A 13,743-nucleotide genomic window follows, 5' to 3' on the forward strand; every position below is an offset into this window, starting at 1 on the left:
CCATGTGCTTTGTGTGCTTGACTGTTGCCATTAGTGTCAGCCCAGCGATCGACCTTTGTCTGGACCACAGCAGGGACACTAGGATATGTCATGTCTAAAACAGTGTGTTTTTGTGTGTGCTTACATTTGCTCAGTTCTCATGGTTTTCTAGCCTTCTGTAAGAGACAAGAAACCTGCGAGTCAGCATTACATCACCTCGATGAAGTGTCAGTTAAATATCCTATGACATGATACAGTACAAGTGATAAAAAAGGTCATTATTAGTAGAGGTCAATTAAGGATAAATGCAGGACAGCACAAAGTCTCATGTACCTTATAATGATTTTATTTAATATAAGTAGAACACAAGTTACTCTGTTCTAATGCTGTGGTAAATTGGGTTACTTCACCACAGGACCAGGAGTTTGAACAAAATAAATTCTCATTTATACTTGATACACGGCACTGAAGTCATTTCTTTTTTTGTAGAATCACGTCCCATGTCCATCCCAATGAAAGTGATGCCCGATACCACAGCAGTGGAGTCTTGGGCGACCTCGGAGGAGAGGATGAAGGAGCTCATCGCCCAGGCCTGGGATGCTGTGAAACGCCTGACTCTGCAGGTAGCAAACCTTACCCTCTGCCATTATTGTTGCGCTAATGTGTACAAGATACCCACTTCCTCTGGATGGTGGTCCTTTGAGGTTGTTTATCAGTCTTTGGTATGCAAGATTTGACTCCAACATGTGATGTTAGGGTTAGGACTCCACACCCTGCTCAAATATTTGTGAGTTAGTTCTTGCAATATGATTCATTGAAAACTGGCACATTTGTATGTATCGATAATGATGGAAATGTCCGGGACAGGAAATTAAACGTACTGCTAATTAGCTGTTTATGATCTTGCACTTTACCATATACATACTTTTTGCACTTAAATTGTAATTATAATGATATACAAGACAACAACATTATAATTCAAATCACTCTTATTACACTTATACAACATGTTGTTGTAGGCTACTTAATATTTTTTTTGTAAATATAATTAAATGTTACTTCTTTCTTCTTTCAGTGCTACTTATAAATAATGAATTGCCTGGATATGTTAGTAACAATCTACATTGTGTGTGTGTAGAGTGAAAAGGGCTAGAACATTTCATTCAGCTATCCTGTATTTCAAAACATCAATACTACATCTTTGAATCCCAATACAAGCCAATCTTTACCACATTTATCTTTGTGGGTCAAGCATCAGCAAAAGTGCAAATTCATTTATTTCTGACTTACATTATACAGAAGTTCACACACATCTGTGAGCACTTTTTCATTTCCTTTAGAGACCACTAACCCCTCTTGCTGTCAGAGGCACTGTTTAGCCCAGCCAGTGTCTGTGTGGCTGCGCTCATCCAGGAATCTGTTAGCCCAGCGGCCTTCTTTACATACAGAGGCTTACGCCGCGCCTCTTCTCGCTTTGTGGTGACCTGGCTTTGCTGGAAGCCCCTGTCCGCCTGTTACAGTGTACCTGGATAGTTAAGTGCTGCATCTTGACTGGATGGCTAAGCCTGCATCACACCCAGCCCAATCTGAGAAAAAGAAAAGTGCCGACACATTTCTGACAGGGTTGTTCTCGATGGCAGAAAACTTTATGTTGAAGCACACATGTTCTCATGAGGCTTAGTACATTACTGATTGGGGAAGAGGACTTCCAGTAACGGGTTAAGTTATGTTATGACTGCTGATACATTGTTTAAACATTTACCCAACATTTACTCTTAATTTAGAACTTTTGCTTCTCAAATATACAGATTTTGGTTGGCCTGTGTGAACATCATAACATTGGTAAAATACTAAAACTAGAATCATATTGTCATAAGAGACCTGATCAGGATGTCTGTTAAGTATCCCACAATTCACTGCAGCATGGAACTACTCTTTGACTGTCCTGTCATCAAACAGTCAGACAAGGTTATGGTTACAAGGTGATGTCAACAGACTATCATCTCATACAGTAGATCACTACAGCAATCATAACTACACCTGATTCCATTTTAATCCATTTGTGTGGGTTGTAGATGTTGGCATGTCATCACAGGCGTACAAATGTCTTCTATTACCAGGTTTATTCATGACAGCAGAGATACTCTATGCCAGGGAATTCAAAGTGCAGTACACTAAATCGGTCTTTCATTGGGCTGCGACTTATTTCTCTGTGCATGTAAACAATAACCAAAGATTCAGAAGTCCAACAACCATTCTTAATTATTCTTAATTCTTCTTGCTACGACCACACAAACCCATGTCAGTCATACATGAGGCCATGACGAAAGTGAATTGAAATACTGCTTCAGAGCCCAGGTCCCATGTCAGCCCATTGAGATGTTTACAGTACTTCCACAAAAGTTAACTCAACCCTCTAATAGTTTGCTGAGCCCGTCATTGCCTCCACTTCCCTCTGTCCCCCCCGGCAGTGGACCGGACCACACCACGTTCTGCAGCAGTAATTAGGAAACAGCCTGTCCTGTTGACATGTGAGTGGAAGCTTACCAAACCGATGACCCGACAGCTGGTACCCCGGGCTTTGGATATCCCCAAATTTAAACCACTCCATTTATTTTAGTGTGGTGTAAACAGAATACCTAATGACTTACACTTCTGCTACACATGTGCCCAATTTTGGCATTGGAGTTTTCTCCCTCTTTTACTGAAGAGAGAGGAACAAGAGGGATCAAGCAAAGGTGATGGAAAGAGATTGGAGGATAGAAAGTTACAAAGTACTCATTCTACGGCTGCTCAAACCACGTATGGCAGTTTAAACACATAATAGACCGACGTGATTATGAAAATTGTTTTAAAATCTTCTGTCCTAGTCTCTGATGCAGTCGATGGGACATAGATTATGTCAGAGTCAAAACAAAGGGCTAGTGTCATATACATTTCAATGTTTAATGCGTCATCACTTATCTTAGCCCAAGAAACAGCATAACCTCAAAATAAAAGTACTTGAAATTCTGTCCCACTGCACTGTACATTTCATTGTGACTCTATACTTGAGTGCAGCTTATGTAATGTCTTAGACACATTTCCCACTCAAGGTTTAAACCAGAATAGCAGCTGGAAAAAGCTGAACATGCACTGTTTCCATTTGTAGCGTTCTGTTCTAAAATCATTCTATTCACCATCCTTTTTTTACAATGACAGAAATAGTTAGCATTGATTCCTGGTGATGGCCCACAAATCGTGGTAAGGGTACTATCTGAATCCATGAGTGTGTTGCTCTATCTTTAGTTGAGTGTTGCAACCAAAGCCCAATAAAGTTATTCTAAGCACACATTTCTCTGCCACTTTAAATCCATTAAATTGCTATGTATCTAACGGTGTATCTCCCTATACTACTGATATCTCACTTGGAATGATAGATCTGCAATGAAAATGGGCGAATCATTATTTTAAATTAATGAAATGCCAAAAGTCAACTAACTTGAATCTCTCTGTCAATGCTAAATACAGACTGTCAGCCAATAGTCTGTTCATATAGCCTTGTGAATCCCTGCCTTGACAATTAGGGGTCCCAGAGTCTTCAACAGTGGTTATGAAATTAGAGCAAGAGAGTCTGTATAAAAAGGGACATTGAGTGAGAGTGTTGGAGCCAGTGTCTTGCACCATTAAAACAGGCATGGTGAGGTCAGAGAGACACAGCATCCAAACAGAGTCCCTCAGGCCCATGATGGTGGAGTCTGCATGACGTTACATACAGCACAGATCATCAGCGCAGTATACACGAGGTACAGAGTGTGTTATTTTCCCTGAAGAGGCAACTAAGTCTCATGGTCCTGCAAGGCTACAATTTGTGCAGGTGGTGTTACTTTAGAAGTCTCTTCACATTAGGGCTGAAGGGCTGAGCTGCTATTGTCACCTCGGCCTTGCACATCTTCAAACGGCCTCTTGCCCTCAGTGTCCTGATCCTACGCTTTACTTCTACTCTTGCTTAAACTCATTGTTTTGCTCCCCTGAGAATGGGGCCCTATTCATAATTGCCAGTGATTCTCTTTCAGGAATTTTGCAATAAGTCCTTCTATTTAACACATAAATGTGTACAGCACTGGCAAAGGAGCACGTTGCTACCAAAATTGAAACTGGATCTGCTGAAACAGAGGGAGCGTTGCCATGGAAAAACGAAGTAACACTGCTCCCTGCAGCTGCCCTGCATTAATGAGTATATATTTTGAGAGAAGAGGAGGAGGAAAAGCAGTGGGGTGAAAGGTAAAGTGATGGATAGGAGACAGGGAGGTTAGGGGGAGAGGAAGATGAGAAAATTGGTCAGAAGGTGGGTTTTAAGGCTGGAGGAATGTGAGGGAGATAGAAAGGAAGATCAAGAGTACTGTATGTTTGGTGTGGCTCAGATGGAGCTGGCCAGATGGTTTCCATGAACAGGATCTGACCTCGGCTGGAGCGCCTTCTGCAGGCACATGACTTCATCCTCTGCCCCCCCTCCTACAGCCTATCATCCCTCTACTCAACACCTCACCCTCCTTGGCTGTAAGATCCCACCATTTCCAAATGTTTTGCAAGTACAACTTTAACTTTGTGCCACCATGAATATATATATGAATTTAAAGGTGGGGTAGGTAAGTTTTAGAAACCGGCTCGAGATACGCTTTTGTTATATTCCATGGAATGCTCTTAACGTCCCGATAGCAATGAATATCTGAAGTGCTTTGACAAAAAATCCATAAAAAAATGTCATCTGTGGAAGCCGTAGCGCTGTAAAAAGCACGACCAATCATCTGAGCCAGCCCGGCTAAAATAACTGGATGGCCTAACTGCCTGTCAGCCTTCCATCTGTGCACAAACTTATCTCGTGCCCTCATTGGTCATGTGCGCGTTCGTGTGTGTTGGAGGAGGGGCTCTGTGAGGAAGTGGCAGATTCTTTCCGGCTGTGTATTTTCAAATTCTAGCGCACTCGAGCTGGTCTCTCCAAAATGACCTACCCCAGCTTTAAGTCATGAATTATTTTCAAAACTTTTCAAACTCGACATGAACTGAGGATAATTTTGGTGATACTGCAATTTCAATTGTAAATCAGTGCACATGTAATATAATGAACCTTAAGCCCCAGCTCCAACATGAATAGGGATATAAGCAGGGGTGCACTTAACTGGTACGCAGGTACGCATGCGCAGCAACAATCTGAAATGCGTACCGTCTCTTGTGTCACAAAGCGCATTTGCGTACCGACGTACTTGTGAAGCTTTTCCAGAAGGCGGTTAGATCACCGGACGACAGAGTCGGTCTCCGTGTGCACAGACAGGGCTGCTGTTAACGTGGAGAAATGGAGAACTGCGCTAAAACAGCTGATCATAACGTTCACGCTCTGTGGTCACGAAGTACTGCACTAGCCCCCCCCGTTGACTTTCCTGAAGTACTCCACTAGCCCCCCCGCCCCCGTTGACCTTCGCGATACAGAGGGCTTCATCAAATAACTTTGAGTGGAGCCAGAAGTTGGAGTACCAGACACTGACTCCAGGTCCTCATCTGAGTACCTCACTGAGAAAGTTATGTGCACCCCTGGATATAAGCGAACCATTGAGCCCCAATTTAAAAATATGTTTGGTAAAGACACATTCTATTTCTTCCAACATGCAGGTCAGTTTAGTAGCATGTAATCTAACAGCAATTTCAAATCAGACGGCATTCTGTGTTTTCACTCAATAAGAGATTGGCAGTGTTTCTGTTTAAGGGGACAGGAAAATAAAAAGGCTGTTATTATAACGTGTAGTCCCTAGGTGTCTAATAAAACGCTGCGTAAGTACTGATTGGCTGTAATGCAAGCAAAGAGAAGGGTTAATGCTTAAGGCAGAACAAAGAGTCTCTCCTGTCATTGCACAAGTGTCTCCACACAGAGATGGAGCTGGAGAGCAAATTGGAAGGGAGAATGAAGAGAAGGATACAGCAAAGGCACTAAGGGAAAATGAAGGAGAGAGTGAGAGAAAGGGTGTACATTCTCTCATGATTACACACTTATCCTCTCTGGTCGCCACAATGAAACAGAAGATGTGTCATTAGGTGTTTTCTGAGCTAGAGAACTTGAAGGGAGTGCTCATGTGCATGTGTGGCCAGATTCCCATCCCATCATCTGCTGCCTTTTCAATACAATGATGACCTCACAGCCATTATCAACGCACGCACACACATACACACACACACACACACACACACACACACACACACACACACACACACACACACACATATTTTGACCCTCTCATCGGGCTGCACTGGAAAAGTGCTTACCCGGATTCTCTTGTGTCTGTAACCTCCTGAACCTCAGGGGCCTGGAGACCTGGAACTGATTTTCATCAGGATAAAAACTCACAGCAGCTAGAATTTCAAGATTGAGATGTTTTAGAATGTCAGAGAGCAATGGTGGTGGTTTTCACCCCAGTCTCCTGAATGTGTTTTGGTTGGCTTGTTTGGAGTTGAATTTGGTGAAGTTGTTCGGGCATGCATCCTCCATTTGTTTAAGGACAGTGGGGGAATAAGCCATGCCAAACACAGGTTGAATCAGATCAGCTGAGGCTACAAAACAGCCCAGTTTGGCCTACTTGGTTCGGTCATGCAACATTAATCAATAGTGGTGAATTTGCCAGAGTTAGTCAATAAAATCTCTTTTCATCTGCAGTCGATCACCATTTTGATCCAACTTGGCCTAGTATAACGCACTGCACAACATAATCATCCACTTCCACTCTCTTCAGCTGGCCTGGAGCAACATTGTCTGGCCACACTACTACTGTAGCTAAACCAAGCCAAGCTAATATTAATATTCTGACCACTTGTATCATGTGGTCAGCTGTATCTTGCATATTCGATTGCAGGAGCCTTCAGTCAAATACACCCCATTCCCAACTGATCGCTAATTGAATTCCCCATCCTAATGGTCCCTGGCCCTGCCTGTAGGGGCTCACCATGCTGGGGCGATGGGGGATGTTTAAGGTCGAGGGTGTGAGCAGGCAGTCTAGGTCGGCTGCACTCCTAAGGCCAACGTTGGATCAATAAACGCAGCGATCAAAGTCGCAATTAACCCACCGCGCTAGCACAAACAGCCGGGCCAGCAGAAAACAAACAAAGCCTTCATGTCACCTAAAGCGTTTATTTTTGCAGATTTCCACCTCGGCCAGGGAGACCTCCAGCGCTTGTCAGCTTCTGTAAGCAGTGTTAGAAGAGAGGAATGCAGGGCCACAGGGATGGCTGGCTGCCTGACTGTGCTGCAGTGCCAGGCCACAAGCTTATTGCTTGCAATGACATGTGGGTGAGACCCAGCCTATCTGTTTTCAGGAGGCATCACGCTTAGATGCCTTTCTCATAGACTTTCAGGATGGTGAGGTTGCAGGAAAAACTTAATTTGTGTACATGTATTCACCACACACACATCTGCACAGTCTCCTCTTCAGAGAGACACATGAATCATGCTAATTCACAGGGAGACACTATTTACACTAGTTTTACACTATTTACAATATTATGCTCACTTCTCCAAAGTGTTTTTGGGACAAAGCTGAAAATGCAGGAGTATATGCAGAAGAAAGGGGAGCAGAAGGTTATCCAGAGCGACCCAGGCTGGGGGGGGGGGGGGGGTCTTGCTCTGTGGTCTTTCTGTTAATCTGACCTTAGGAAACAGAGGGTCCCGTCTGGTGCAGGCACAGGAAGTTTACATTTGGAAAGGTATCAGGTTTTTAAAAACAAAGGATGTGTTTTCCGTTTGAGATTCTTCTGCTCCAGAGTTGCAAATGTTTTCACCCGGGATGCTGGGAGGGTGTTTCTAATTTCCTCTCCTCTATCTCTGGGTGATATCCCGTGTGTCCTGGATTGCTGAGTGTGTGTGCTCATGTGTGAAAAAGAGTTTGCACTAGAGAGAATACGGAACAAATGTGTCTGTTTTATAAGCAAGTGTGTTTGTGCTTCACATATCGGGCCCCTCCACAGAGGAGAGATCTTGGCCTACAGAGTTTGTGCTGTTCTGAGGCCGGCACAGAGTCCCTGCAGAGATATGAAAACAATATGTCTTAACAGCAGGTCTGACCACAGCACAGCACCACAGGCCAAATGTCCGACTCACACTTTACTGCCTTGGTCTAAGATAGATGACTCTCACAGAAGTTGTAATTAATGCTGTCAGATGAATGTAGCAACACAGCTGTCAGGCTCAAATCGTTTTTTAGAAGAGAAGGCACCTTGCATGTATCTTGGTCATACAAACATTCAAAAAGTAGACCAATACGTTTTCTAAAGTGTTTATCCGTCTTGTGTAGATGTTTTCTTTCAGACAAGGCATGTCTTACTACCTTTCCTGCAAACTCCTTTCATGTCTGAAACATTTAACAGTGCTTCTAAGAATGACGATGTGAGAGTAATGCACTCTTCAGAGTAGACAGGCTGTCCTCCGTCTTCCTCACTCTTCCTCCTCCTATCCTAAGAGCCTCCTGTGGTTATATAGGCCATTTCCACATGGCCCCGGCCTTTTAAAGCCTAAGTGTGTTTGGCCCTCAGCTTCCTCTCTATTAGAACCTGCTCTGCTGGAACCAGATAAACCATCTTTACAAAGACTCAAGGGAGATATACTACACAAGGCAGATCATACACTCCCAATGCTGCTCAGCAGAGGAGGAAGCACGGGACGCTTTTTGGGGGTATTAAGACAGAAATATTTGAAACAGGGTCCACACATGTGGCTAAATTCTTTACTCTATCTGATGGAGCGCTGAAGTAATCAAGAATAAAAGTGGAACAATCCCATATTTAGAACTCTGTGATGTGACGCCAGACAGGGATGAGAAGGAACGAATAGACAAAGAAAAAAAATGTCTTCAGGCATCTTACCATTTAATAAAAGTTCTTTTTTTCCCTTTGCCTGTCTCTTGTCTAGAAATATGTATTTACTCATGACAGCATGAGCTGGATTCCTGATCCAGAATCCAGATTGAATTAGAGTCTCTGTGATTGTAGATCAAAGTGTAAGAAGATCCATGTTCATGTAAAGGCGTAAGTCTCTGGATAAGCAATGGTCACCTACTGCTGTCATCAAAATACCCTGGCCCTCTCTCTTTCTGGGCCTGTGCATGCTGGGACTTGTGCAATGGAAGAGCACTAGCCTTTGTATTCTACATACAGACTCCTGTTTTATTTCTCTATTACACTGTACATTACATCACATGTCACTTCTTAGACGCTATTACCCAAATTCAGTACGGTGGGCAGTCCCCACTGGAGCAATTTGGGGTGAATTACTTTCCCAGGGACCCACGACATGCTGACTGCAGTGGGACTCAAACTGGCTTTCCCCAGATCCAAAGATCAGCACACTACTCCACTGAGCCACAGCCTCCTTATGCGAAACAGAAGTATCATTGCTGTTTAAATCATGTTGAAAGGGAGTCTTCCATCAGTCCAGCTTTTTGACGCCTCGTAGAGATTTTCTAGTATAAGGGATGCAACACCCAGCAACAGTACAGCGGATTATAACCTTATAGCTACAGCTGTGTGGTGTAACTGAGTTCATTGCTATTGCAGGTGCCATCCTTCAGAGGAAGTAGTAACAGCACCATGTCTCTGCAAGGATATTAAAAAGAGATGGGGGCTCTCTCAAAGCAGCACTTGTTTTGGCTTGAGGCCAAAACAAGTGCATCTATTCTCTTTTAAATGTCTGATAACAGTAGTTGCAAGTGGTGATATGATCTAGTATTTTATGTGTATTTTCAGGTTTACATGTTCAGTATGTGAACCTGCACGCACACATATGCATGTGCTTTTGTAAATGTGAAAGTGTTATTTGAGCATGTTTTCAAAGTACAAGCTGCCACGTGCAGCCTCATAAGGAGTTGATTGGCTTCAATCTTTTTTTAACAGAGAATTCCTGGTCAAAATTTGAAAGTGTTTCCGTTGTTGTTGATGTATATTATGGGACGGGTGGCGCAGTGGTCTGTGCGTTTGATCATCAGATCAAGGGGGCGTTGGGGAACTCCAGTTCGAAACCCGCTCCCGCCCCACTGTGTCAGGCCGTTGTGTCCTTGGGCAAGACACTTCACCCGAATTTGCTCCTGTGGGTATTGTCCACAGTAGATGACCATTACATGTATGATCTGTATGTGTAATGTGTATTTGTAAAGCGCTTTGAGAGTCTTTGATAAAGCGCTATAATAAATATAAGGATTATTATTATTATTATTAATAGAGTGTGCTGCGAGTGATACAGTACACACTGCCCTGAATACACACAAAGACACACACTCATATTGTCCCTCAGTGTTTTGCCCTGGATTAGTCTGTTATTAAAGGCTGTAGGTAACTGAACTGCAGTCCCAGGCTGCCTGCAGTTAATTCCATTTGTTATGTTTGAAGATTTAATTTCACTTTGACAGGAAATTATGTCATTGGCCAAAACATAAGAACAATTATGGCTCTTTGACTCCTCAGTTCCTCAGTGAGCTTTCTACAATGACATACTTTATGAAAACACCTACCAATCTTAGACTTCAGTAGGCTTAACTCAAATCTGAATCTTTGTGATAGTCCCCCTAATGTGGGTAAACTCCAGATCCCCCTCTATAATCAGAAATTAATGTTAAACCCACACAATTGTTTGCACATACACACTCACAAACGTGCTGCAAATCCCAGTGATCTGTTTATTGCTTGTTGCACCTTAGTCATTAGCAGAGGCCGTATATCTTTCATTTTATTGGGCAGTTTATTCCACACTAACCTGAACCCCTCAGGGGGTAACGTTGTGTAACATATATTCCACAATGCAATTATACATGACTTCAAATTATTTTTGCCCATTCTAGTGCACAGTCATTAGACAAGTGAGTATTTTGACCACATCATCATTGTATGCAAATTGTCCAGCTCCAAGCTGTATGAACTTGAATTCATATTGGATTTAACCATATCAGCTGATGTGTATTTGTGTAATGAGGGAGGGTGTGGCCTATGGAGGTCATCACCCTATATCAAGGTGTGCAGAATTATTAGGCAGCTTCTTTTCCTTAGGCAAAATGTGCCAAGTGATGCGTGATCACAGAACCATCAAACGATTTGTTGGAAATAGTCAACAGGGTCGCAAAAAACATGTTGAGAAAAAAAGATACAAATGAACTGCCAAAGAGAATAATCAAACGTGAAGCTACCAGGAAGCCATTATCCTCTAGTGCTGTCATATTCCAGAACTCCAGAAGTACCAGGTGTTCAGAGACATGGCCAAGGAGAGGAAGGCTGAAACCCCACCACCAGTCTTGAAGTTAAAACCTCAAGACTGGGCCAAGAATATCTGAAGATAGATTGTTCAAAGGTTTTTCTGGACTGATGAGATGAAGGGTGACTCTTGACGGACCAGATGGTTGGGCCTGTGGCTGGGTTAGTAATGGGGACAGAGCTCTACTTCCACTCAGACACCAACAAGGTGGAGTTGGGGATCTGGTATGGGCTGATATTATTAAAGATGAGCTAGTTGGACCTAAACCCTTCCTCACCAGACCTAAACCCTTCCTCACCTGACTTAAACCCTTCCTCACCTGACTTAAACCCTTCCTCACCTGACCTAAACCCTTCCTCACCTGACCTAAACCCTTCCTCACCTGACTTAAACCCTTCCTCACCTGACTTAAACCCTTCCTCACCTGACTTAAACCCTTCCTCACCTGACCTTAACCCTTCCTCACCTGACTTAAACCCTTCCTCACTTGACCTTAACCCTTCCTCACCTGACCTTAACCCTTGCTCACCCGACCTAAACCCTTCCTCACCAGACCTTAACCTTCCTCACCTGACTTAAAAACCTTCCTCACCTGACCTTAACCCTTCCTCACCTGACTTAAACCCTTCCTCACCTGACCTTAACCCTTCCTCACCTGACCTAAAACCCTTCCTCACCTGACCTAAACCCTTCCTCACCTGACCTTAACCCTTCCTCGCCTGACCTAAACCCTTCCTCACCTGACCTAACCCCTTCCTCATCTGACCTTAACCCTTCCTCACCTGACCTTAACCCTTCCTCACCCGACCTAAACCCTTCCTCACCTGACCTAAACTCTTCCTCACCTGACCTTAACCCTTCCTCGCCTGACCTAAACTCTTCCTCACCTGACCTTAACCCTTCCTCACCTGACCTTAACCCTTCCTCACCCGACCTAAACCCTTCCTCACCCGACCTAAACCCTTCCTCACCTGACCTAAACCCTTCCTCACCTGACCTAAACTCTTCCTCGCCTGACCTAAACCCTTCCTCACCTGACCTAAACCCTTCCTCACCTGACCTAACCCCTTCCTCTTCTGACCTAAACCCTTCCTCGCCTGACCTAAACCCTTCCTCATCTGACCTAACCCCTTCCTCACCTGACCTAAACCCTTCCTCGCCTGACCTAACCCCTTCCTCATCTGACCTAAACCCTTCCTCACCTGACCTAAACCCTTCCTGACCTGACCTAAACCCTTCCTCGCCTGACCTTAACCCTTCCTCACCTGACTTAAACCCTTCCTCACCTGACCTAAACCCTTCCTCACCTGACTTAAACCCTTCCTCACCTGACCTAAACCCTTCCTCGCCTGACCTTAACCCTTCCTCATCTGACCTTAACCCTTCCTCACCTGACCTTAACCCTTCCTCACCTGACCTTAACCCTCCTCACCTGACCTAAACCCTTCCTCACCCTGACTTAAACCCTTCCTCGTCTGACCTTAACCCTTCCTCGTCTGACCTTAACCCTTCCTCACCTGAACCTTAACCCTTCCTCACCTGACCTAACCCCTTCCTCACCTGAACCTAAAACCCTTCCTCACCCTGTCCTAAACCCTTCCTTCACCTGACCTAAACCCTTCCGCCACCTGACCTAAATCCTCTCCTCACCTGACCTAAACCCTTACTCGCCTGACCTTAACCCTTCCTCACCTGACCTAAACCCTTCCTCACCTGACCTAACCCCTTCCTCACCTGACCTAAACCCTTCCTCACATGACCTAAACCTTTCCTCATCTGACCTTAAACCTTCCTCACCTGCTAAAACCCTTCCTCACCTGACCTAACCCCTTCCTCACCTGACCTTAACCCTTCCTCACCTGACCTTAACCCTTCCTCACCTGACCTAACCCCTTCCTCACCTGACCTAAACCCTTCCTCACCTGTCCTAAACCCTTCCTCACCTGACCTAAACCCTTCCTCACCTGACCTAAACCCTTCCTCACCTGACCTAAACCCTTCCTCACCTGACCTAAACCCTTCCTCACCTGACCTAAATCCTTCCTCACCTGACCTTAACCCTTCCTCGTCTGACCTTAACCCTTCCTCACCTGACCTTAACCCTTCCTCACCTGACCTAAACCCTTCCTCACATGACCTAAACCCTTCCTCATCTGACCTTAAACCTTCCTCACCTGCTAAACCCTTCCTCACCTGACCTAACCCCTTCCTCACCTGACCTTAACCCTTCCTCACCTGACCTAAACCCTTCCTCACCTGACCTTAACCCTTCCTCACCTGACCTAACCCCTTCCTCACCTGACCTAAACCCTTCCTCACCTGACCTAAACCCTTCCTCACCTGACCTAACCCCTTCCTCACCTGACCTTAACCCTTCCTCACCTGACCTAAACCCTTCCTCACCTGACCTAACCCCTTCCTCACCTGACCTAAACCCTTCCTCGCCTGACCTAAACCCTATAGAGAACTTGTGGGCCCTTCTTAAAGGGAGATTTCCAGTGAAGGAAACT

At 44.5% G+C, this 13,743-nt stretch overlaps 1 protein-coding gene across 1 annotated transcript in view; it reads left to right on the forward strand.

The window, feature by feature from the left end:
• LOC117551548 (vacuolar protein sorting-associated protein 13B) overlaps positions 1 to 13,743 on the forward strand; it is a gene marked incomplete at its 5' end in the record, with an annotated part of 227,326 nt that overhangs the window by 18,585 nt on the left and 194,998 nt on the right. The window contains 1 exon segment of the mRNA XM_034224450.1: positions 469 to 602. Coding sequence (XP_034080341.1) covers positions 469 to 602 — 134 coding nt within the window.

Source organism: Gymnodraco acuticeps, unplaced genomic scaffold (assembly GCF_902827175.1).
Source record: "Gymnodraco acuticeps unplaced genomic scaffold, fGymAcu1.1, whole genome shotgun sequence".
Lineage (NCBI taxonomy): Eukaryota > Metazoa > Chordata > Actinopteri > Perciformes > Bathydraconidae > Gymnodraco > Gymnodraco acuticeps.